The sequence below is a fragment of the Macaca mulatta genome, chromosome 13, assembly GCF_049350105.2.
Source record: "Macaca mulatta isolate MMU2019108-1 chromosome 13, T2T-MMU8v2.0, whole genome shotgun sequence".
Lineage (NCBI taxonomy): Eukaryota > Metazoa > Chordata > Mammalia > Primates > Cercopithecidae > Macaca > Macaca mulatta.
This window is the reverse complement of record NC_133418.1, coordinates 114,814,364-114,840,164: the sequence shown is the minus strand read 5'-3', so window position 1 is coordinate 114,840,164 and position 25,801 is coordinate 114,814,364. Positions and strand designations below refer to the sequence as shown.

At 44.1% G+C, this 25,801-nt stretch overlaps 1 protein-coding gene across 4 annotated transcripts in view; it reads left to right on the top strand.

Annotated features, from left to right (window-relative positions):
- Nucleotides 1-24,814, top strand: part of GRHL1 (grainyhead like transcription factor 1) — a 47,912-nt gene extending 23,098 nt beyond the window's left edge. For 2 of the 4 annotated variants that reach the window (XM_015111687.3, XM_077960150.1), the window contains exons 9-16: nucleotides 9,035-9,193; nucleotides 13,511-13,598; nucleotides 15,131-15,270; nucleotides 16,344-16,381; nucleotides 19,077-19,168; nucleotides 19,512-19,597; nucleotides 21,525-21,589; nucleotides 23,129-24,814. In XM_015111687.3, coding sequence (XP_014967173.1) covers nucleotides 9,035-9,193; nucleotides 13,511-13,598; nucleotides 15,131-15,270; nucleotides 16,344-16,381; nucleotides 19,077-19,168; nucleotides 19,512-19,597; nucleotides 21,525-21,589; nucleotides 23,129-23,243 — 783 coding nt within the window. In that variant the 3' untranslated portion in view covers nucleotides 23,244-24,814. Of the gene's footprint in view, nucleotides 1-9,034; nucleotides 9,194-13,510; nucleotides 13,599-15,020; nucleotides 15,080-15,130; nucleotides 15,271-16,343; nucleotides 16,382-19,076; nucleotides 19,169-19,511; nucleotides 19,598-21,524; nucleotides 21,590-23,128 lie in introns of all 4 variants that reach the window. The other 2 variants (XM_001090260.5, XM_077960149.1) reach the window with 2 other exon arrangements.
- Nucleotides 24,815-25,801: the final 987 nt, after the last annotated feature.

Here is a 25,801-nt window from a genome sequence, read left to right as displayed (position 1 = left end):
TTGTATAACTGTATATAAATGTCTTAGAAAATGGTGATTTCATTCTCTTTTAGTGCTGTTGGATTTGGGGTTAGAATAACTACATTATGGACCTCACATTTTAATTTTGGTTGTTAGGTTTCTATTAACTCTCTTAGAGCAATCTTTTTCACTGATTTAGAGAATTAAAGTAGAAATTTCCCTAGGGTTTCTACATTCAATTTAGTAGATTGATTACTTTCTGAAATGATATTATGCGGCGTTTGACTAAATTGAATTTATTTATTTATTTATTTTATTTTATTTTATTTTATTTTTTGAGACGGAGTCTGGCTCTGTCGCCCGGGCTGGAGTGCAGTGGCCAGATCTCAGCTCACTGCAAGCTCCGCCCCCCGGGTTTACGCCATTCTCCTGCCTCAGCCTCCCGAGTAGCTGGGACTACAGGCGTCCGCCGCCTCGCCTGGCTAGTTTTTTTTTGTATTTTTTAGTAGAGACGGGGTTTCACCGTGTTCGCCAGGATGGTCTCCATCTCCTGACCTAGTGATCCGCCCGTCTCGGCCTCCCAAAGTGCTGGGATTACAGGCTTGAGCCACTGCGCCCGGCCCTAAATTGAATTTAAATACTAGGATGGGTTAAAGTGATAAAGACTCCCAGAGGCAACTGGGCCTGTGTCCACGACCGCTGCTGCTGTCTCATGGAGCCACGTCACCAGCTAGACTCATGACTTATGTGAAGTCAAAGAGGAAGTTTGAAACAGCCTAGCTCTGTGGTTCGAAATGCAGAGACCTTTAATTTCATGCCTCGTGACCAAAAAGCAACCTGCTCAGAACCATTCGGGGTTCGCCCTTTTCTCTACGTTCGTCTACTTCACCAAACAATTTTTCCACAAGGTACTTCTCTGGCTTTCTATTTGTCACTGTTGCAGTGTGGTTTTGAGAAAAGAGCCTTGAGGTTGGAATCAGGAGACTTGGGTCCTGGCCTTGGCTTTGTCACCTGTTTAACTGTGTGTCTTTTGCCATCTATATCTTCAAAGCCTGAGGCTCAGTCACAGCTTGACACCGTCTCTTTTGAGTTTAAAGATACTGATAGCCAGAGACTGTGCGCTGTGTGATATTCTTGTGAAAGGTGAATGTTTTTAGGGTAGGCAGTGAGGATAAGTGCATTTCTCTCCACAAATTAAATTCACTTGTTAAAGTTCACATTCCTGACTACTCTCTTTAGACTACACGGTTAGCATGCTTTATTGGAATTGTGTCTTGGTTTGTAGTGTTGATGATAAAGCTCAAAAGGAGTGGGTGAGTTGGGGATTTTATAAAACTGATTCTCAGTTACTTTCCTTATACCTGCTGTGAAATGAACCTCTGATGGTGATCTCTGTTTTGAGCACAGTGGGTTTTTTTGTTTGTTTGTTTTGTTTTGTTTTGTCTTTTTCCTCCTTGTTTTCTCTTTGAGGACTAACTTGGCGGAAGCAGCCAAGTGTGAACAGCGCTGATGTGGCTGCCGCAGTGCTTCCTGGAGGAATCATTATAAATTCAAGATCTGATTTCTTGTTGGTTTCCGTGCTTGAGAGCATTTAGAATAAAAGTCTGTATCAGTTAATCCTTTGATCATTTAAATCATCTTATTTTGTTTTCCTCTCATTTTCAAACTGAGGTTTGAAAACAAAATTAAATACTTTGAAACATTCTAAGGGCATAAATTATTGGTCAGGAATGAGGAACTGTCCTTAGAAAAATGGGCTAGACGTTTTAAAAGGAATCTTGTAGAGCACCTTGGATTGTTCAGCAGTTTATGTTTGTGGTTAGTTTTTTTCTCTTCCAATAATTTGGGTGGGAATAATATTAGTTGCTCATCTTTTGACATTAATGTTCTAATTATTTGAATACAAATGTTTTCTCTCAAAATAAGTGGGAAGCATGAAAACAGAAAAGGTCATCTTTTGAGTTCTTAAAGTTTTATGTCAGAGATCTTCACATCTTTCTAGAGAAGGAAGGTTGTAAATCTTCAGCCTACTCCGATTCTGAAATGGGGCTTTTTAAGCGTGTGTGTGTGTATACATGCACTCCCATATGTTTTATAAAGGAGGAGTTGGATGTGTCCTCATTCATCGTACTTTTTACCTCTTTCCCATCCTCTGTAAAGATAGTGGAGTGTTTTCTGTAATCACATTGATACTATTTGTCTGCAGGATAGGAACAGTCCGAGCCTGGTTTTACCTGGATTTGGGTGAATAGCCCTGTGCTCTTGCTCACTCGGGGCTCCCCATTAGGTAGAATCCATGCAAAGTGTTAAAACTGAGGAACAAAGTGTGCCCATCTTGTTGCTCCCACTGGACCCAAGGGAGAGCTCTGGCTTGTGTTTCTACACTCGCCTTATATGTATGCCAGCAGGTTTTTAACATTAAACAAAACTGTTTAGTTGCAGACTAAAGAAGGCCGCCTCCTGACCATGAAGCTCCCCAGAAGCTGCACTTCTCCCTCAGAACTTGCCTGGTCCCTCCATGAGCGTGGGCTGTGCTGATAGGGACAGTGTGTTTCCACAGGGGAGCGATGCATGGGCACAGCACACACTGGATGTCTTGCCAGGAAGTCACTTATGCGGAAAGTGGAAATACTCAATTACAAACAGAGAAATACACCTCCTCCCTGTTTACTCCATCATGATGATGTAAGGATAAATTAATGTCCAAGCAACTTAGAGGATGGTTTAGATCAGTGGTCAGCAGATGACACCTCTGAGGCTGGGCCAGCTAGCTGCCTGTTTATATAAATCAAGTTTTATCAAAACACCACCACACTCATATCCGTGGCTACTTTTATACTATTACTGCAGAGTTGGGTAGTTGCATGTGGCCCACGGATGTGAAAATACTATCGGGCCCTTTACAGAAAAATAGTTGCTTCTGGTTTAGATAAGGGGATAAAAAATATTTTATATATCTACTTTGTACTTATTCTTAGGCATACTTATTCAATACCCAGTATGTATTTTCCTCCTTTTATTAAAAGCATATGTTAAGCATATGTTATGATCCAGGCATGAGACATAGAGATGATTATTAAGACAGGGTCGGCCAGGCGCGGTGGCTCAAGCCTGTAATCCCAGCACTTTGGGAGGCCGAGACGGGCGGATCACGAGGTCAGGAAATCGAGACCATCCTGGCTAACATGGTGAAACCCCGTCTCTACTAAAAATACAAGAAAATTAGCCAGGCGAGGTGGCGGGCGCCTGTAGTCCCAGCTACTCGGGAGGCTGAGGCAGGAGAATGGCGTGAACCCGGCGGGGCGGAGCTTGCAGTGAGCCGAGATCGCGCCACTGCACTCCAGCCTGGGGCACAGAGCAAGACTCCGTCTCAGAAAAAAAAAAAAAAAAAAAAAAAGACAGGGTCATCTCAAGGAGGTTGCCATTTAGTGAGGAAGGCAACACATCATGCTTTGTCCTGTGGTTCAGAGTTACAACCTCAGCCTTCAGCTGAACACACAAGTTCACCACAAATGCCAATCCCTATGAAATCAAACATAACATGAGTAATAAAAATAAGCGGGAGAGTTTAATATGTGTGTAATTGGTTTTTTTTTTTTCCTGGTTAATATCTTAAGAACTTTTGAGTATATGAGGATTTGCATGATCTTATTGAATAGCAGGGTTGAACAAAATGGCTTTAATCTAGATCTTTCTGTATGTGTGTGCCACTTTTGCCTATATATCTAGATCTAGGTATTATTTAAGTTAAATTACATGAATATTCTTATTTGATAGGGCTATGCCTCTGTAAAATTTTGTTTAATGTTAAAAACCTGCTGGCATACATATAAATACATAAAAAAATATCTTCACTCTTTAAGGAAAGGAAGCCATGTATTGGAACTTGCTTTAATAATCTCAGAGTTTTAGAGCCAAGGGAGACCTTTTGTGGATCCTAGTGTGTAAGCAGCTAGAAGACTAATCACTTCACTGCAGTGGTTTCTATCTTGGCCAATCACTCAAATTACTCGAATTTGGTGCAGAGCCCAAAAAAAAAAAAAAAAAAAAAAAAAACAGTCCCAGCATCTCGAACCCACCCCAGGACAATGAAATCAGAATCTCTGGGATGTGGCCAGGATATCCGACATCTGTATGTTTTTAAGTCCTGCCAGGCACAACTAATTCAGTCAGGGTTGTGAGGCACTGTTGTACAGACAGGATTCTGAAACTTTAGTGTGAATTAAATTTGGAATTAACTGGAGAGCTTGTTAACCTCCCCTTCCACTCTCCCTGAGTTTTTGGATTCAGTGAGTCTGGGGTGGGCACCAGGATCTTCATTTCCAACAAGTTCCCTCATGCTATGCTCCTGGCATCACACTTTGAGAGCCATTGCTGTATGAGATTCTTAAGTTTTACATAAGTAGTTATTGTGATGACTTTAACTGGCAACTTATGTGGTATTTTTAAACTAATATGACTTATAAAAAGTTGATAGATAAATGTATTACACGAAACTATTGTCACCAGTAAAAACAGTATAGATATAGGATTCATCCTTTGTCAATGTAAGTATATAATCATGGAAGTCCAGAGGTAGTCATCCAGAGATCCACGAATTCACCTTGCCCTTTGACAGGTAAGGACCCTTGCACTGGGTCGCAGCGCTAGTTAGGGGCCAGCTCAGATGCTTTGATGTTTAGACCTAAGCTGCTTCTGTTGGGAATGTGGCTCTGCTTGTAGACTTTGGTTGAGGGTTAAACCCAGCACACATGTCCCCTCTGCACCAGCATGTCCCCTTGATCGTCTGTGTTCTTACCTTGGATCCTTTCTTAAGAGCAGGGGCATCGCGACCACCGGCCCCATCTTCTGTCTGGCATCTTCAGCCCACTGTTCCTGTCTCTCATGTTCGTGGCCTGCAGTGCTTACGTTTCACAGCTTTGTCATCTTCTCCTGGGATGTTTGTGTATTTATCTAGGCAAGGTAGCATTTTTTTTTAATGTTGAATTAGGACCATTGTAAACTTTCTTTAATACATTTAGAAAACTGCCAAGTTTGGAAATAACTGATTTTTTAAAATAAGAGAGAAATGTATATCAGTAAGAGACCACAGATCATCACAAATGCACACCAGCATGGGCAAAGCTGTGCCGAAGCTCTGTGTTTGCCCTGATCCTGGGATTTGGCCCCTGCTCATTTCTTTTTTGAATAGAAACTTGAAACCGAGAAGCAAGGGGAGGTTAGGTTTTGGGTTGGATTACTGTGAAATCCTCTTGTAAAGGTAGTATCACTTTGGGTCGAAGACTTCCTGGAATCGTGAGGGTAAAGTTGAACTTTCCCAGGCAGCTAGCTGTTTTTGAACTAGAAATTGAGCCACATGGCCTAGAATGACAGAAAAAATTCGGATTTTCCATTTGGTTGTAAATTGAAAAATATATGGTGGTTTGGTTACTTTGCTTAGTTGTTTGCATGGACTTTTTTAGAAACCTGAATGCATTCCGCAGACTCTCCATACCTCTGATTTGTGGATTTAGGGATTGTACTTGAAGTGTTTTTTAAAAAAACGTGGCTGGCAGCAGTTACTCACACCTGTAATCTCAGCACTTTGGGAGGCCGAGGCGGGCGGATCATGAGGTCAGGAGTTCGAGACCAGCCTGGCCAATATAGTGAAACCCCATCTCTACTAAAAATACAAAATTAGCCAGGTGTGGTGGTACAAGCCTGTAATCCCAGCTACTCGGGAGGCTGAGGCAGGAGAATCGCTTGAACCCGGGAGGCAGAGGTTGCGGTGAGCTGAGATAGCTCCACTGCACTCCAGCCTGGGCGAAAAGAGCGAAACTGAATCTCAAAAATAAATAAATAAATAAATAAAAGATATAAAGTCAAAGCACATATTTTCTGTAATGTATGTGCCACTTTTGCCTATATATCTAGATCTAGGTATTCTTTAAGTTAAAGCAATTTATTTATTTACTGGAAATAAATTTAAGTGGAAAGAAAACTTATAGCAGGCAGGATAAGGTACTGTGCTCGGTGTTAGAAGGGACAAAGCGTAGAATTACGGACCCGGCCTGCTAAATATTTACAGTCTAGTCAGGGAGATAAACCATGCACATATCAAAAGGCAAACCATCCCAGGTAGGAGATCAGAGCCAGCTATTTGTGGAAGATGTTGGTTTGGGAGTCGTAGTGGGGTGTGAAGGGGAAAGCCCTCCAATGAACCCCAGTGCATCGCTTTCTACCTTGGGACAACTTTAAACACCGTTGTGGGCTTCATCTGTGCAAGAAGGATGATAGTCCCTTTCCCTGTGGGTGATTCGGTGAGACCGTGCTTGACATGCCCAGCACAGGTCCTGACGCCAGGTGCACAGTGTGTGGTCCCTCTGCTGTGTGGCCAGCCCGTGCTGCCATCTGCGTGCTTGTGACCGTGTGTGGGGTGGGACTTGGGCCGGCCTTACAGATGGAGACAGACGGGGGGAGCTGTGGAGGCGGGCCTGCCTGGGAAGTCATGAGCAAGAAGCCTGGAGCAGGAAGCGGACGAGGACCGAGGTGAGGCGGGAATGGATGTGCAGATTGTGTTCGGGGATGGTGAGGAGACCAGCTGGGGTGGAGGGCTTGTGAAGGGACAAGATCAGAAATGACTTTGAAATCTGTTAACTTGGACAAGTCCTTCCTCTTTTTAGGATGTGTTGGTCTTTTCCTGCTGAGAAACAGTGTGTAGCCTAGAGTGAGGGTAAAATCCCGACCTCAGCTTTTGCATTTTGCATGCCTTCTGGGGAGCCATCTTTGTCACCATGATCCTGACTTTCCTCTTCTCCCTCCCTTCCTTCTCTTTCATCTTAAAGTTCTTATAGCTGGGCCGGGCGTGGTGACTCACGCCTGTAATCGCAGCACTTTGGGAGGCCAAGGCGGGCCGATCACTTGAAGTCAGGAGTTTGAGACCAGCCTGGCCAAAATGGTGAAACCCCCCCTCTACTAAAAATACAAAAATTAGCCAGGCGTAGTGGTGAGTGCCTGTAATCCCAGCTACTCAGAGGCTGAGGCAGGAGAAGGACTTGAACCCAGGAGGCGGAGGTTGCAGGATTGCGGTGAGCCGAGATTGCACCATTGCACTCCAGCCTGGGCAACAAGAGCAAAACTCCATCTCAAAAAAAAAAGTTATTATAGCTGTCCCCCACCCCCGTTATAACTTAAATTTCTCCCCATCTGCCCTGGTTCAGCCAGTGACACCCAGTGCTGCTCCTGGTGGACCCATTCTTGGTTGTTGACCCAGGGGCTAGAAGGAATCTTCCCCTGTCAGCTCTTGGGTCTGAAATGGGCCAGTCTTAGTTTTAAAAACTGTTAATTCCAATAATGTCCACTATGTGGTACACATGCATCAGAAATAAATTCTAAAACTAGTTGAAAGGGAGCTCAAAAACATTTTAAAAATCCAGAATGATAAAAATAGCTGGGAAATGGCACATGTTTATTTGCTGTGCACTGGGTTCCTCTTAAGTAGCAGCTTCCAGTGTCATATTCATAATGTGACTCAGTTTATTTTAACTTTTGAGAAAGTGTGCTGGGAGATAACTGATTTGGAGCCCAGGAGAGGAGAGAAGGGTATGACATCTTCTGCCTTCCATTTCGATGGTGGGGGATCCCCCTGGATGGCTTCTCGCCGGCTTAGTGCATAGCTCAGGCACACGCTAACAGCTGGAGTGAGTGTACCTGGTACTAACCTACTGCACTTGGAAGTCATCTTTAAATATTGTTCTTGTGGGCTGGGTGTAGTAGCTCCTGCCTGTAATCCCAGCACTTTGGGAGGCCAAGATGGTAGGATCACTTGAGCTCAGGAGTTCAAGACCAGCCTGGGCAACATAATGGAACCCTGTCTCTACAAAAAAAATACAAAAATTAGCTGGGCGTGGTGGCACACACCTGTGATCCCAGCTACTTGGGAGGCCGAGGTGGGAGCATGGCTTGAGCCCAGAAGGCAGAGATTGCAGTGAGCTGAGATCACACCACCACACTCCAGCCCGAGCGACAGAGCCAGACTGTCTTAAAAAAAAAAAAATTGCTCCCATGGGAAGTGGTGGCTTGGGCCACCACTAGGAAAGCAGACTTTTGAAACTGTGGGTTGAGAAGCTCAAAGTCTGGTTTAGACAGTTTCTCTAAAGTAATTTCATGATTGAATAGTAGAACTGTGGCTTAAGGAATTGGATTCTTCTTTTCTCTCATGGAAATAGACCCACCAGCATAACATCTTCCCAGGTTATTCTAGGAAGTTTTGACCGCATCTGTGTGGAACGTCTTGAACGAGGAACACATTCCTGAGTGTTTAGTGATCGTTAAGTTCTCAGTCTATTAACAAACTTCACCACTTTTGTTTTAGGTTTAATCTGAGCATGTAAAGAATCCAGTTATGTTTAAATAAAAGACCCTTGCACTGATATTTCCGTACCTAGAAAGGAGTGTGGAAATAATTGTAAATTATAAATTATTCCTTGAAGACTGGGCCCAATGTGATTTGTTAACCAAAAGATTAATAAGAACAAAGTGGAAAGAAATGAGGACTGTTTAGTCTGGATGGGCAGAGATTGAGAGAGAACTTCATTAGAATCTTATAAAAATTGTGGATTAGAGGAACACCGATTTCATAAGTTCTAAAATATGAGGACATATAGTACTACAGGTTATCCTAAGAGGTGGTGTCAACGTAAACATAGGTGGATTCCCAGGAAGTTTTTACTAAGTTACAGAACAACTGCAGAGGGAGCTATGCTATTGGTAAGTTTGGAAAATGGCATCGGGAAAGCTAATCAGCCTCTTCCCCTGTCCTAGCTGATATTAGGGATTCTGGAAGGAAACATGAGCAGAGGTTCAGAGCTGCCGACTCTTCCTCCTCTTTAAGGTCTGCTATTTCTATGACCAACAGCAGTTTTAAAATAAACCCCTGATCACCTCTTTTTAAAAACCCATTTTTAAAAAATGAGAAACTGAACTTCTCATTTAAAATAGACTTGAGTAATTTCAGTGATGTTAATATTTTCATGAGCTGTGCTAGGTTTGACTTGGTGCCTGTTGCTTATGGAACCTTCTCTTCCCTTTGCAGGTTTTCATCTCTGTGAACTGCTTAAGCACAGACTTCTCTTCCCAGAAGGGAGTGAAGGGGTTGCCTCTTAACATTCAAATTGATACCTATAGTTACAACAACCGCAGCAACAAGCCTGTGCACCGGGCCTACTGCCAGATCAAGGTCTTCTGTGACAAGGTAAGGTCGGCAGGGATGCTTGGAACAAGTGTTTGAGACACACTCACGGAAAAGGACCAGGGTCTCTTTAATATTTAATGTCAAAATGAGAATATAGCTGCTAATATAGAATAACTTTTAAAATTATTTTATTTATTTATTTATTTATTTATTTATTTTATTTTGTTTTTGAGACAGTCTCGCTCTGTCGCCCAGGCTGGAGTGCAGTGGTGCAATCTCAGCTCACTGCAACCTCTGCCTCCTGGGTTCAAGCAATTCTCCTGCCTCAGCCTCCCCAGTAGTTGGGATTACAGGTGCACACCACCATGCCCGGCTAGTTTTTTGTATTTTTAGTAGAGATGGGGTTCCGCCATATTGCCCAGGCTGGTCTCCAACTCCTGAGCTCAAGTAATCTGCCCACCTCGGCCTCCCAGAGTGCTAGGATTACAGGTGTGAGCCACCGCACCCAGCCTTTATCAGAGATGAGGTCTCACTCTGTCATCTAGGCTGGAATTCCGTGGTGCAATTACTCCTTACTGTAGCCTCAACCTCCTGGGCTCAAGCGATCCCCCGAACTCAGTCTCCTAAGTGGTTGGGACTACGGCACATCCCATCACACCCAGCTAATTTTTTAATTTTTTTGTGGAGAAGGGTTCCCGCCATGTTGCCCAGGCTGGTCTTGAACTCCTGGCCTCAAGTGATCCTCCCACCTTGGCTTCCGAAAGTGTAAAACAGCTTTTTTTTTTTGAGACAGAGTCTGGCTCTGTTGCCCATGCTGGAGTGCAGTGGCGAAATCTCAGCTCACTGCAGCCTCTGCCTCCCGGGTTCAAACGACTCTTGTGCCTCAGTCTCCCCAGTAGCTGGGATTACAGATGTGCACCCACCACACCTAGCTAATTTTTGTATTTTTAATAGAGACAGGGTTTTGCCAGGTTGGCCAGGCTGGTCTTGAACTCCTGGCCTCATGTGATCTGCCCACCTTGGCTTCCCAGAGTGCTGGGATTACAGGTGTGAGCCACTGTGCCTGGCCTAAAATAGCTTAATTATTGTTTTGGCCTTGCAAAGACACATTATAGAGAGATTTTTAAAATTACTTTTTAACTGAAAGATTAGAAGGATTGATGAGTACATTTTGTTGGGCATGTCTGATAAGTAAAGGAGGTGCGCACAGGCCCCTCTGAGCCCAGCTGCTGGAGGTGTAGGCAGTCAACCCTGCACGGAGGCTCTTCTTCAGCTGTGTCTGATTGGATGAATCACAAAGGGCTGTGCCTTCACAGTGCAAGGCCCAGAGGGATCTCTGCATGACCTGTTTTCCCTGGTGTGGCTCCTTTTTATCTGGAGAAGAGAGGCTTACTTTTGCCCAGTGCAGAGCCAGGGGCTGAGCTGAATTCGATGCAGGGAGAGTCTGGAAGGTGCGTCGAGTCTTGAGGGGAAAGTTTGTGCTGGCTCGGAACTGGGGAGCAACTGCAGATGAGTGGACGGTCCATTGAACTAAGACAGCAAGATCTTGACTTTTTCCAACTCAAAAATGTTGGACCTATTTTCGGCGGGGGAGGGGGGCAGTTCTTTTCATCCTGTTAAGGGAGCTTGTCTTTTATTGAGATTTTTAGAAGGGGCTAGGTAACTGGAAGTATGTTTGCTGTCAGAGTCCTGGTCTTTCACCCTGGCTTTTGCATCAGGTATACAAAGCACAGTGGCTGAGCACAGTAAATGAGTCTGAGGCCTTTTTCGGGTTTTTTGGATCGTGTTTACTCTTTGTGTGGCATTCGGTGATTTTCACCTTCCTGGGTGCTCGACATTTTTATATTATTGTGAATCTCCTTGAATTTTGTCCTGAAATCTGGTTAAGTTGCTTGGAAACCATTTGATCTTTCAGATCTTATGTCTATGATTTGATAGGCGGATCTGGAGCTGTGCTCAATGTAAGGCTAATCATTCTGTGCTCCTGAGCAGGATTTTCCTGAATATTCTACCAAGTGTCCTGCTCATTACAAGTTTTTCCAGTCATATTGTTTCCTTGTAATAATCCTCATTACAAGGATTTCCAGTCCACCCCATATGGTGGGAACAGGTACTGTTTCTGGCTCTGTGTGAGTTTCGGGAACTGTTTCTCTAATCTTTTCAGATGTCAGTTCCCAACCCTGACCCCCAGCCTTGGGCAACTTCCTGGTACCTCTGTACCTGTTGGTGCCTGGCCACCCTAAAGATCTCGGAGCTTTTTCCTCTTTGGTACTTTGTCCTGCTGCCCTGATCTCTGTGGACTTCCAGCTCTGTCTCCTCAACCCTGGGCACCTGGACTGAGAATACATGGGCTCCCCCTCCCATGCCACAGCCTGGGAACTCTGAAGGCAGCAGCCAGCATGGTTTTAGGACTTGCCACGCGTTCTTGTTCTCCCTGTTGTTTAGTTGCCTACTGGTCAGGGCCTCGCATTCTTGTTTTATGCATTTTGTCTGGTTTTTGTTGTTGTTTCAGGGTGGAGGGTAAATGTGATCTGTGTTACTCCATGTTATGTAGAAGCAGAAATGCCTTATTCTTTATAGATACACAGGTAAATAAGGAGGGACAGTCCTGTTTTGTAATACGGGACTGCACCCTCCACCTTTTGGAGGAGGGTGGTGTTTATCATCAGAATGAAGTTATGGTTATACTATTAGAACGGACAGGGAGACCCAGACCAACTTCATACAATAATGGCTAGGAGATTGGGGTATTTACCTGTTTTTCTGTGTCAAGGAGGGACTGTTATGTCAATGTTACATAGCAATTTTTATAAGCAGGTTGTATATTTACTATGTTAATATGCTACCACCTTCTAGAAAAGGCAGAAGGTGGTTTTCTGTTTTTAAAGTGTTTTATTGTATAATAATGCTACGATCAGTGGGATTTTTATTGCCTCTCTTTGCTATCCGCAAATTTATTTAACAGAAAAATAAGCTACCAGTTCATCCTTAACTGGATAACTATGTAAAGAAATCTGTACCATCCAGAAATTCCAGTAAGTCAAGCAAAATGATTAAATGTAATGTTTTTAAATATGCTTAATTGCTTGCCTTTAGGTCGTGTTTATTACTAATATGATTCTTTTGAAAATTGTTGTGGGTTCAGTTGCGTGGTACTATCAGTCTTTGCGCGGTTAGTATACAGAGTACATGAGTGTCCTTTTTCTGGGACTCTGAGTACACTTTTTCTCTTTTTTCTTTGAGGGAGTCTCACTCTGTCACCCAGACTGGAGTACAGTGGTGCGATCCCAGCTCACTGCAATCTCTGCCTCCCGGGTTCAAGTGATTCTCGTGCCTCAGCCTTCTGAGTAGCTGGGATTACAGGCATGCACCACCACGCCCAGCTGATTTTTTTGTATTTTTAGTGGAGACAGGGTTTCACCATGTTGGCCAGGCTGGTCTTGAACTCCTGGCCTCAAGTGATCTACCCACCGCGGCCTCCCAAAGTGCTGGGATTACAAGCGTGAGCCCCCGTGCCCGGCCCACTTTTTCTCTTTTAAGTGATTATGCAGATTTCTCGTTCCATCTTCACTTTGTGAATTCAGCTTGGTCAGATCTGCTACATGGTTGATGCCAGGCCCTTGGACTGAATTACAGCTTTCAGTGATAACCTTGGCCGTATAGGAGAGTATACTCAACAGTAGGGCCGACTTAGTTTTTTCTTTCATTTCCTTTTCCTACTGGACAAAGGGAAGATACGCTTGTGTCTTTGCAGGCGTGTGGTATACTCAGATTTTCTCAGCTTTCATTTAACATGACCACATCCGTTATAAGGAGGAATTTTGCTTTTTTTTTTTTTTTTTTTTTTGAGACTAGTTTCGCTTTGTCACCCAGGCTGGAGTGCAGTGGTGTGATCTCGGCTCACTGCAACCTCCATCTCTCAGGGGTTCAAGCGATTCTCCTGCCTCAGCCTCCCAAGTAGCTGGGACTACAGGTGCCCGCTACCACGCTTGGCTAATTTTTGTATTTTTAGTAGAGGTGGAGTTTCACCATGTTGGCCAGGCTAGTCTCAAACTCCAGACCTCAAATGATCCACCCACCTCAGCCTCCCAAAGTGCTCGGATTACAGGCGTGAGCAACCGCTCCCGGCCGGAATTTTGCTTTATTTGTTTTTCAAATAAATGTTGTTCCCTGTGATTTCATCGAATTAAATATAATTTTTAAGACTAATCTTTTTAGAAGAAACTACTATGGTAAGCCTCATGAATATAGTAAGTAATGGAGTTCCTGTCCAGAGAAGGGAGAAGGGCTTTTTCTAAACTCCATTGGTCAGGATAAGAGTTAAATATTTTAAAGATCAGAAAACAGAATCATATCTTGTCTTCTCTTGACCTACAGGGAGCTGAGCGGAAAATCAGGGATGAAGAACGAAAGCAAAGCAAAAGAAAAGGCAAGTGTCCTGACCCCAGCTCCCAGTTGAATGCCTGTAAGTAGAAATGTTCCCGGCAAGCTTCAGACCTTTTCTGTTCAGAATGGTGGCTGGAGTTTGCACACAGAAGACAGTGGGTGTTCTTCCTGTCTGCAGTGTGGTGCTGCCTCTTCCTCAGATCAGCAGCAGATGCCGCTCAGCGGGGGGTTTTCCTGGGGACCACAGGGTAGATCCCCGGGTTTTCCCGACCTCAGCGTTTTTGGCTGTCAGTTCTAGTTCAGACTCCTGCTTCCAGTCTTGAAAAATGACAACACGTTCTGCATGAATCACTGTTAAAATTGGGACTTGTCTAGATTTTTTAAAGTTATAATAACGGTCTTGAGAATTCAAGATGCCTTGACTCCAAGTAGGATCATATTTTGTATCTTAAGTATAGTATTTTAATATTTGCAGAATCTATAGGGCTGCTGTTTGGACATTTCACCAGGAAAGCTTTGTTTTCTTGTTTTCTTTTTTTTTTAACTGTGACCAGTATTCATATTCACAAAACCTTGTCTCTACAATGAAGAAGGGGCTGCTCGTGCCTGTAGGGTTCCATCCGTAGTACGTGGGCTTCTGGCACGCTCTTTTGAATGGTCTGTCTGGCTCAGCAGACATTTGCCCTGCAACACCTTAGTCAGGATTCTCCCACTGGTATCAAAGTGCAAACTCCCAGTGACACTTCAGAGAGCAGCTGACGAACTAGGAGACCTCATTACTGAGTACTTCAGGGCCAGATTATTGGGGAAGATGAAGTCTATAATTTACTAAATTAAAAATTGGATGGACATGCTTACACTTCACCTTATTGTTGAGTTTCTTGGTATGTTCTGAAGTCAGTGGGTCCGTGAGTGTTGGAATGTAAATTATTTAATGAGGACAGCTGAGGTGAAATTTCTCCCAAATTATGTTTATATAATTATAAATTTTAGCCTTTCCAATGAAAACTAAATACGCTCCGCCTCTGTCACAAATCTTCTGTGGATATGTGTCTGTGTGTGTTTGAAGATACCTTTTCCCTTTTGATTTGATAAAACATTCAGTTGATTGGCTGGGCGCGGTGGCTCAAGCCTGTAATCCCAGCACTTTGGGAGGCTGAGACAGGCGGATCACGAGGTCAGGAGATCGAGACCATCCTGGCTAACACGGTGAAACCCCATCTCTACTAAAAAATACAAAAAACTAGCCGGGCGAGGTGGCGGGTGCCTGTAGTCCCAGCTACACAGGAGGCTGAGGCAGGAGAATGGCGTAAACCTGGGAGGCAGAGCTTGCAGTGAGCTGAGATCCGGCCACTGCACTCCAGCCCGGGTGACAGTGCAAGACTCCGTCTCCAAAAAAAAAAAAAAAAAAAAATTCAGTTGATTTTAGTGGAAATACATACAGCAAATTCCTTTACATAAACTGGGATTCTTAGGCAGCGTGCCCTGTTGTATCTTACAGAGTGCTACACTTGGAGTGTCTTACACGGAGGCGACGGCTCTGTGGCCTGCATCCAGTCTGTATGTAATCCTTTGACCTTGGCTTCCTCTTTGTTAATTTTTTTTTTCCAGTTTCTGATGTTAAAGTACCACTGCTTCCCTCTCACAAGCGACTGGATATCACGGTTTTCAAACCCTTCGTTGATCTCGATACTCAGCCTGTCCTCTTCATTCCTGACGTGCACTTTGCCAACTTGCAGCGGGGCACTCATGTAGGTAACCAGGATCCCGGGGGAGGCTACCAGGAAGGAAGGCATGGCAAAAGGAAATTCTTTGGCATTATTCATGGGAAAAAGAAGCCAAAATTGAGTGAGGTTTGACCAGTTAGTCAGCTGTTTGGCATATTCTGCTGGGGTGACATGATGCCCGTGCAATAAAAATGGTAAGCATCATTGATTGGAAGGTGCAGTGCAGCCTGTCAGCTTTATTCTGTTTGTATTCATTCATTCGTTCATTCTTCGTACCTACATATCCTAACTCATTTAAAAGATTCTGGAATAGTCACATAATTTGGAGTTTGAGCCTGTGATCTTTTTGGATTTAACTTGGGGGAATACCTAGGTTAAGGAGCTCTCATAACATAAGAACATTCGAAGGCTCTTCTTACGGTTCCAGTTACTGAGCCATCCTTGCCACATGTAGTTACCAATGGCCATGTCTTGGCATGTCTTAGCTTTAAAATTTAAAGCTAAATTTTAAAAAATAGTCACTCCCTGTTTTGTGGCAAAGGCTTACAAGAGATAGGAGCTTCAGTAGAATGAAGCATGGTTTTATGCTGAGTGCAAATAAATATCAAAAAGACAGTCTTTCATGCACTTGGTGGACAGATTCGTAAGGACTAAAGATTTGTCAGAGTTCTTGGAGCCGTGGCCAGTACGTTTAGTTTCTAATGGGAAGCTGGAGGTGAGCAGGGGTTCGCAGACTGTTTTTGTGAAGGGCTAGGCAGTAAAGGTTTTCGGCTTTTGGGACCCCGCGGTCTCCACTGTGCCGCTCAGCTCTGCCGCGCTAGTGTACACGTGGCCATAAGCAGCATGTGAATAAATGAGCATGGCTTTGTTTCAGTAAAGACTCTATTTACCTAAACTGGCTTTAGACCAGATTTGGCGCAACCACTGAGTTAGGGGAGTTCAAGACGTCTGTAAGAATCTGGTTATTGAAAAATAAGGTTTAAGGATTTTATATTAGATTGATCAGATTCAAAATTATTTCCATTTTAGGAATAATTCATTTATGGTCAAACATTTTGAGCATACATTTGAAAAGCAATCTATTTCTTTGGTCTTAGGTCCTTCCCATTGCCTCCGAAGAATTGGAGGGTGAAGGGTAAGATTTATGTTTTGTTTTGTTTTAATAATGGAAAAAATATTAAACTTGTAGAAAAACTGCAAGTAGAGTACAAAGAACTCATTTTTCCCTGAGCCATTGAGGGTAAGTTGCCAACCTGATGGCCCATCACTCCTGAATATCGTGGGGTATATATCCTAATATCCTAGCAACAAGGACATCCTGCTGTGTCACAGTCAAGACCAGAGTATTCACATTGCTACATTTGCACCAATAATGTCCTTTATAGCAAAAAAGGATCCAGTTCAGGATCACATGTTGTAGTTAGTTGTCATGTTTGTTAATCTTCTACAGTCTAGAACTAAACACTCCTTAACTTTTCTGACCAAATATTTTTGAAGATTGCAACCAGCTGTTTTGTAGACTCTTCTCAGTTTGCCTGTGTCTGCTGTTTTCTCATAGTTAGATTCCAGGCCTGGCAGGGATGTCACAGAGGTGAGACTGGGTTCTCCGTGCGTCCTAGCAGATGGCGCTTGATGTCGGTTTATCTGTTACTAATGGTGTTCTTTGGTCACTTGATTAAGGTGGTATCTGCCAGCTTCTCCACTGCAGAGTGGCTCCTTTGATAATAAGTGTTGCCTGGGGAGGTGCATTGTAGCTTTGTAAATATCTCATTCCCCATCCAACTTTCAGTTTACTCGTTCATTTATGGTTATCAGTATGAACTCATAGTTTCCTGTTTTATTCAATAAGTTGTGATTCATTAGTCATTTACTTTGATGTGCAGGTTGTCCCAGAATTGGGCTCTGCCTTCCTGTGCCGGGCAGCCCCCTACTCAGACACTCTGCCTAGTGGAGGGGGCTGACACTATCCCTCTTTGGGCCATCAGAACCTTCTTGATGGCTCTGGGACTTTTTCAACAAGGCAAAGATTATTTTTGTTTTTGTTTCATTTTACTTTTAGAGACAGGGTCTTGCTCTGAGGCCTATGTAGGATTGCAGGGGTGCAATCGTAGCTCACTGCAGCCTTGAGCTCCTGGGCTCAAGTGATCCTCCTGCCTCAGCCTCCCGAGTAGGCGGGACTACATGCACATGCCACCACACCCATCTAATTATTGTTGTTGTTGTTGTATTATTATTATTATTATTGTAGAAATCCTGGTCTCAGGCAATCCTCCCGCCTCAGCCTCCCTCTTTCTGTTATCTACCCTCAGAAAGGTGCATTCTGATGGAAAGAGCCAAGGTTTCCATGGGAAGTTCATTCCTCAGCATCCTTGTTCCCTCATGTTCCATTCATTCCCAGGGGTTAAACCATCATACTGGGGACATTCATGCCCCACACGTTACCCACCGTGCCTCTCTCTGAAGGCGAGTCCTGCACTGCCCCTTTGATTCTTAGTGTTTCAGGCTTGAGTCCTGCAGGCACCTTCACTAGATGGCTGCTGTGTGCTAGGAACGGAGATGGCAGAGTCTCAGAGGCTTAGCCCCAGCTCCTGAAGTGGCCATTCTGCTCCAAATCCAGCACTCCCTCCCTTCACTTTCAGTTATTTACCTCTTCTCTTGCTCGCCATGACAGCGCCTGCTGGACCCTCCATGCCAGGTGCCCCTGGTAGTCAGGTGCTCGATCTGAGCTTTTCTCTCCTCAGACTCTCCTTGGTCTGTTCTCCCCTTCTGGCTTCCATGATACCACCGTATTTTAAACCCGTGGAACCCTGTGCCCGGATCGCACCAGCCTCTCCTTCCCCTGGTTTCATGACACCACCGTATTTTAAATGCGTGGAGTCCTGTGCTCGGATCGCACCAGCCTCTCCTTCCCCTGCTTTTTCTGCCTGAAGGTCCTGGGGTCCCCTCCAGTCTTGACCACGCTTTGGGGACCACACTCTGTCTCACAGAACTTTCAAATATTCCCTCTTCCCTGCCATGTAAAATTTAATTCCTTAGAACTGAACAATCAGGACATTCACGGTAGAGTGGGCTTCCCAAAATTTCTAGATATGGCTTCTTGTGGGCCATTCTGTTTGAGCCAGGCTGGCCCTACGTTTTCCTGCTCACACTTCCTAAGTGTTTTGAAACATCATCTCTTTTGTCACTGCCTGTACAAGGTTATCTCAGATCCTACCTCCACCATAGTGTTTCCTGAAAAGAAGCACCCAATAGCCAGGCACGGTGGCTCACGCCTATAATTCCAGCACTTTGGGAGGCCAAAGTAGGAAGATCGCTTGAGCCCAGGAATTTGAGAACATCCTGGGCAACATAGGGAGAACCCATCTCTACAAAATTAAAACAATTAGTTGGGCGTGGTGGTGTGCGCCACCTGGGAGGCTGAGGTGGAAGGATTGCTTGGGCCTGGGTGGTTGAGGCTGCAGTGAGCCATGATCCATGATTGCACCACTGCACTCCAGCCTGAGCAACAGAATGAGGCCCTGTCTCAAAAAAAGAAAAAAAGAAAAAGAAAAAAACCAAAGCGCCTCATCTTCGAGAAGGCAACTTTATCTAATGAGAGTGCAGATAGCTGCAGGGAGCCTGAGTGTGGTCCCATGTCTGCCTGTGAATATCCATGAGCCCCGGAGTCAGGATTTTCCTTCAGCCCGATTTTTCATCCACAGATAAGGAAGCTGGACCAGATAAAGAATGAAAGTCACTTTAAATCTAGTTCCATGATAGGCTCTAAAACACCTTTTGTTGATGCAGCTGGTTAAGTTGAATCGCTAACGGCATATTTCGGATCACTGCAGCTCTGTCTTGAAAAGGGGGCCGTACGGCACAGAAGATGACTTTGCTGTCCCTCCTTCTACCAAGCTGGCCCGGATAGAAGAACCAAAGAGAGGTGTGTTGGTTTCCGTGTCTCAGTGGGAATTTTAAATCAGAAATGGGTTCGGAGTCTATCAAAAGCATAAAGGGTTCAAGCACATTTTTTCCAGTTTCACTTGCTTGGGAATTCTTCCATCAGACTGACATCTAGCTTGAGCTAGGACTTACAGCAAAGTTCAGAGAAGCTGAAACCCATGTTCTTAAAACAGAATTGAGACTGGCTAATGCTCGCCATCCTTGATGTGAATGTGGTTTTTATTTTAGCTGGTACCGTGGTCTGTTTTCCTCTTTTGCTCATGTGAACTGTATCCTTTTTTTCTCTCTCTTCCCTTCGTCATTCCTGGTTGGGGATTGATTAGTGCTGCTCTACGTTCGAAAGGAGTCAGAAGAAGTCTTTGATGCCCTGATGCTCAAAACCCCATCTTTGAAGGGCTTGATGGAAGCTGTAAGTAGGATCAACTCTGTAATCCCCTGTACAAAATGAAAGGACACATACATAGGATTTCACTGAAACACTTTATCAGATGATCCAAATCCTTTGTCAGACCTTCTGGAATCCTTGACACCTTTCTTGAATCATTGTGCGTCCCACATTTTATCCTCACCCAGGGATCTTAACTCACATAGTCACTCAGTCATACCTGTTCCACTGAAGTGAATGCATTTGTGATGGCCTATGAAATCGTTTAATTTTTATATACGTGGTTAAAGGGAGATTGCCATTTAGCAAGCCACTTAGAAGCTAACAAAAATGATTTTTAATCAGGTACAATCTTAAAAACTTCATACATAATAAAAACAGTGGCTCCTCAGTCTACCTTTGAAACTCCCAATCCTAGGAAATTACTGAACTTGTATCAATACCTCACCACAGCCTATTGCAGAGAAAGTAGACGTGTAACCAGTGATGGCCATATGTCCATCTTACAAGGATCTCAGCATGAGGCTGGAATAAACTGACCCCATGCTCCCTGTGGGGATATCAGTAAGAGAGGAAACGTGGAAAGCTGCTATGTTAATTTCCTGTTCCGGCTGGGCCCTGGAAAAACGCATGTTAGCAGCCCTGAGTGCAGGTATTTACCAACCTGTCTCCTATAGACTGTAGAGATCTTTAAGCTCAAAGTGTGTCCATAATTGGGCTAAAAGCATCTCCCCTAGCTCCCTCTGATTACTGTAGTATGTTGAATTCATTTAACACATCTTTTAAAGGGCTCGCTTCATACCAGGCACTGTGGCGGGCACTGGAGTTACGAGCGTCAGTGACAGTGCTGAATGGAGTTTATGTTCTAGTTAGGAAGACAGAGACACCAAAATGAGCAAAGAAGTTGAGGTCATTTTTCAGGTACTGATAAGTGCAATGAAGATGATAAAGCGGGGAGATGGGGCGTGGGTTTGGGGAGCTGCTGTGCGGTCTCTCAGCCAGGCGGCCCAAGTCCACGGGTGTCATTCAGTGCATCCCTGCCTGCCCACAGCACAGGCAGTGCCGTTCCCACTGTCACTTCCTGCCTCCTGGGACGTCCCCTGAGTTTCTCTTTTCTTGCCTTTTGATGACCCTTCATCATGTTTTAAGAATCATGCAAACTGGCCAGGTGGGTGGCTGTAATCCCAGCTACTCGGGAGGCTGAGGCAGGAGAATCGCTTGAACCAGGGAGGTGGAGGTTGCAGTGAGCTGAGATCCTGCCACTGCACTCCAGCCTGGCATAGCAAGACTCCGACTCAAAAAAAAAAAAAAAAAAAAAAAAGAATTGTGCCTACTCTGATTACAGGGAGAGAGGAGAGTGAAGAGGATGCAGAGTTACTGGGCGAGCATAACTGTTCATGGCTCACAGGGAACTCATGACAGGTCTTACATATCAGAACACAAAGTATTATCCACTGGTACAGAAAAGAAAAAGGGTTTGTGTGGTGAGAACTCGGAGCTAGGGTCTGGTCTGAAACACATGTGTTTGGAAGGTTGGCGGGATCTACAAGTTCGCCACCTGAGGCTCCGTTTCTCAGCACCACCTTGAGCTTTGCTCTGTGGCTTGAGGTTAAGCTGGTGATGCCAACCTGAGGATGGTCTGGATGACAAGTGCAATGTTTGATCTAGAGTGAATCAGCTGTTTGCCCATTCTCTTTTAAAATATTAAAAATCGCCTCTATGCCCTGAAAGGAAGACAACCGGAGTTTACACAGAGAAGCTCATTACAGCAAGGGCAGCCGGGCTGAGGAGAGGGGAGGCCCCCAGCACGCGAGCTGGGGCTTTTCCATGTCTTTGTGTCTGCGTTTTGGAAAAACAAAGTCGAGTGACTATGCACATGTGTATGTATTTGTTGTTTGGTTTCTAAAGCCTTGATACAGGGTTTTGTAATTATTTTTCTTTCCTCTTTTAGATCTCAGACAAATACGATGTTCCCCATGACAAGATTGGGAAAATATTCAAGAAGTGTAAAAAGGGGTAAGCAGCCACTGTGTCCTGTCTGAAGGGCTGAGCGAGGAAAGTGCCGATGCCCCCCGCAGTGCCAGTGAGACGCACCCCCCAGTGCTGTTGACACCCCCAGCACCAGTGTAACACACCGCGCACGCTAGTGACACACCCTCTGTGCCAGTGCGCCTTGTGTCCAGTCCAGAAGCAGCCAAAGAAACCTGGGTGCTAGAATGTGGCTTTTCTAAATTATATACGAAATGACTTAGATAAAATTGATCTGCCTTGAGGAGATCTTTGTGTATTGTTTCTCCAAGTCACCTTCTTTGCCCTCCACATGCCTGGCAGCAGTGCCATGGCTCCACACTCCAGGGTGTGTGACCAGCGACACTGAGGATGGCCAGGGCAGCACCTTCGTGCGTCAAGCCCGTTGGAGCCACGCACTGGGTTGGGCACGTCCCACGGTGCTGTGCTGGGTCTTCACGTCTTCTTTCTCAGCTGGTCTTAGGGCTTGTTCATAGTTTATAGACAGTCGGCTGAGGCTCAGAGCTCGAGAGGCTTGTAGGAGCCACGGTTGGTATCTGCTCCCTCTGCAGCCCATGCCCTGCTCTACCCTCCTGCCCAGGATCCTATTTCCAAGTTATATCATATTGCTGCTTTGTCCAGGAATTAGTATTTTTAGTTCTTTTTTGTCTGTCTATGATGTTTGGCATGGATAAGCAGTGGCTAGCATAAGAATTTTTTGGCTTAGTTTTAAAACAAATTCTAATGGGAAATTTCTAGATGGTTCTAGTGGAAAGAGTTGGACTTAATAGTAGTTAATTTGTTTTTGTTTGTTTTCTTGTTTTTTTGTTTATTTTTTGTTTGATAATAGTTCATTTAAACTTGGAGGCTAACTTGCTGGAGTGTGCAATATGTCAGGGGGCTGTGGCTTCACATCGTGTAAGTTAGTGTTATTGATGTGCTTTTGCTTTATTCGTTTAGAGATGGTTTCACTCTGTCGCCCAGGCTGGAGTCCAGTGGTGCAATCGTAGCTCACTGTACCCTTGAACTCCTGGGCTCAGGCAGTCCTTTCACCTCAGCTTCCCAAGTAGCAGGAACTACAGGCATATACCACCATGTCCAGCTAGTTTTTAAAATTTTTCTGTAGAAATGGGATCTTGCTGTATTATCCAGGCTGGTCTCAAACTCTTGGGCTCAAGTGATTCTCCTGCCTCAGTGTCCCAAAGTGCTGGGATCACAGGTATGAGCCAAGTACCATTTAGCAAGTGACTACTATTAAATACATGCTGGAGATAGTAATCATAAATAAGCTAGTATATTTCATTTTCCAAATGCTGTGATAGAAATGTATCACCTAATTTCCTCCTAACTCAGTTCTCTCCACAATCCTGTAAGATGGGTACTACTATTATCCCCATTTTATAGATGAGGAAGTTGAGGCTTAAGGAGATTTAAATAATTTGCCTCACATACCGCAGCTAGTAAGTGGGAGAGCTAACAGTTAAATCTAGGTCTGACTTCAGAACCGAGTGGGAGTGAAGTTGGCTTGTCTTGTCCCCCCCTATCCAGGATCCTGGTGAACATGGACGACAACATTGTGAAGCATTACTCCAATGAGGACACCTTCCAGCTGCAGATTGAAGAAGCTGGGGGGTCGTACAAGCTCACCCTGACTGAGATCTAAAGGCCCGCAGGCCACAGCTCCCCAGGAGTTCAGTGCAGGTGTTTCTAGATCTTATGGTTTGGCAAGTGCAGGTAACCCCAGTCAGCCATGTCGCCAGCACAGCTCTATGTCAAGGGAAGGGGTTCCTTGCAGGTTGGAGGCGGGGCTGCATCTGGCTTGGTGGTAGCATTTAATCTATTGCATTGGCGTTTTTCAGATGAAAGAGAAATCCATATACCATTATGTTTGAATGTCCTGATATATACAGGATTTAAAGTGAAAACTTTATTCCAAGAGTTAACAGAGTCTCTGGGAAGCTTTAGGACATCTGCTACGTTATTTATCAAAATATTGGGATATCTGCCTTGTGCCTACAATGTTGTGGGCCTGCTCGCTAGCGGAAGTCAGAAAAGGCGATAGGCTTGGCTTTAAGATTTCGTGCCCTTGCCTGAATTCAGTACAACTCCACTGCCTCAGGTTAGTGGGAGCGCACCTGAAGAGTACAGGGGTGAGCCCTCTCTCCCTTAACCTCTCACTCTCCACCAGATGTTTACTAAACAGGGCATGTTACTGAAATCTTCCTTGGCGACTTTCTTGGACATATCAACTGCCTTTCTCATGAAGAATGTTAATGGGTTACAGTATGGATTCAGTTCAGATAAAGCTGCATTGTATATAAGTGCAATATATTTTTGAAGGTCTGTAAATGTGTACATACATGTCTTATATAAATATATAATATATAAATATGGTGTCTGTGTACATATAGTGAAGATATGCAGTAAGAGCTACCTTAAAGACTTGCCCTAAACAAAGGTTAAGTTATTTTTGATGATGTATACCAAGCAGATAGAATACTGTGCTTAGTGAAACCCACTAAAAACCTTTTTCTCTGTTTTTCTAAACACAGTCATTCTGTAGCATAGCAAAACCTTCTCAAATGACAGAGATTCTGTTTGCTATTGAGAATGTTGTTAATTGGATTTCTGCACTGTTTAACAAATGAAGTGAAAGAAAAACACTACTGCAATCACGTCTTTTGTTATGCTAGTATCAGTCAGATGCACTTAGAGTGAAGAAACACTGTAATTACAGCACACAGATTGCAAGTATTGTGTACCAAGTGATACAACTCGAAATGGGGTTCTCATCTTCCTGTTTTGAGAAATGATTGTTTTTTCACACATCAGAGCCTTCGTGCTTTGATTATCTTGTATGTTAACAATTCTAGAAAACATTCATGAATTTATAAAAATACATTACTGTGGCAGGGGAACATTTTGTACACATTTAAATATATAAAAATACTAAAATTTGGAATTTTATAACAAAGTCACGGGTATCTTTAGGTTCAGGGAACTAGGCTAGGTCATTCGTGTAAATGGACTGGTAGTAACAGTCTTAGGTTAAAGTATTCTAATGACGTATGGGAACTCAATTGCTGGTTTTCTAAGATAAGGTATGGGATATGGGTCATATAACTATTTTATATTTTTTATGAAATTGATTTTGTCTTGTGTGTTATTTTTAATTGTATCATTGAAGATGTATTTTAAACCAAAGGGATTAAATTTTATATGTCTATTTCGTAATATGTCATTTCCTGTTTTTCAGTTTGACTTTGCATTGCTCAGTAAAACATGAGAGCGGAAAAGCATCTCATTGCTAGCACTTTCTCCTTATTTCTTAATGTGTGTGCTTAGGTCGTTTCCTTCGTGTTAACTTTTCCTTACTGATGCCTGAAATGATCCACATAATTGTTAAGTCAGGATCCCTGAATGATTTTCCAATTCTTACCAAAATTTAACCACCAAGGCTGAATGCTTTCGTACCTAAAATCTTAGTATTCTTAGTTTTTAAAAGCCTAACAGAAAATATTTAGTTAAAAAATTTAGCAATATTTAAATCATCAGAATCTCTAAAACAGGCATCCTGAATGTATTCCAGGGTAATCCAGGGCCTAAATATGGTAGACACTAGAATGTATTTTAAATGGATACATGGTCAGATTAATGAAGCAAGCTCCCTGGTAGAGCTCCTGGGACATCAGCACTTTTCACAGTAACCCTCGGGCCAAAGTGAAGACTCTCCTGCAGCCTGGGTTCCCGTTCACTCAGCGGTTCCGGCGCATCCTCTCCGTGGGAGCCCTGCCTCACTCCATGGGTTTCCTTCACCCCCTGCCTTCCCAGGACTTACCTTTGCCTCAAAACTCGCCTTTTCCCGGGCCTCGCCAGGGACATTACCCCTGGTTCCTCAGCCAGCACCCTCTCCCTGCTCTCACGGCTCCCAGTACTGACAGACACCTGCTGGCTGTCTCCACAGCCTCTGGTTTCCTGGAGAGCAGGTTCTGGTGTCTGTCAGCTTTGGATCTCTGGCACCCAACCCAATGCTGGTTACGTAGTCGATGCTCAGGGAATGATTCTGTAATGATAAAGTGACTAGTTTATCAGCAAAGCATCAGCAGGGAGCGTTTTTAGACATTACAAGCCCAGAAGTCAGTCAGGGCTGGACTTGGACCAGTAGGCCACAGAGTAGGACCAGTAGGTGGAACTGTCTGGGGGTCAGGCGTGTGCCACTGT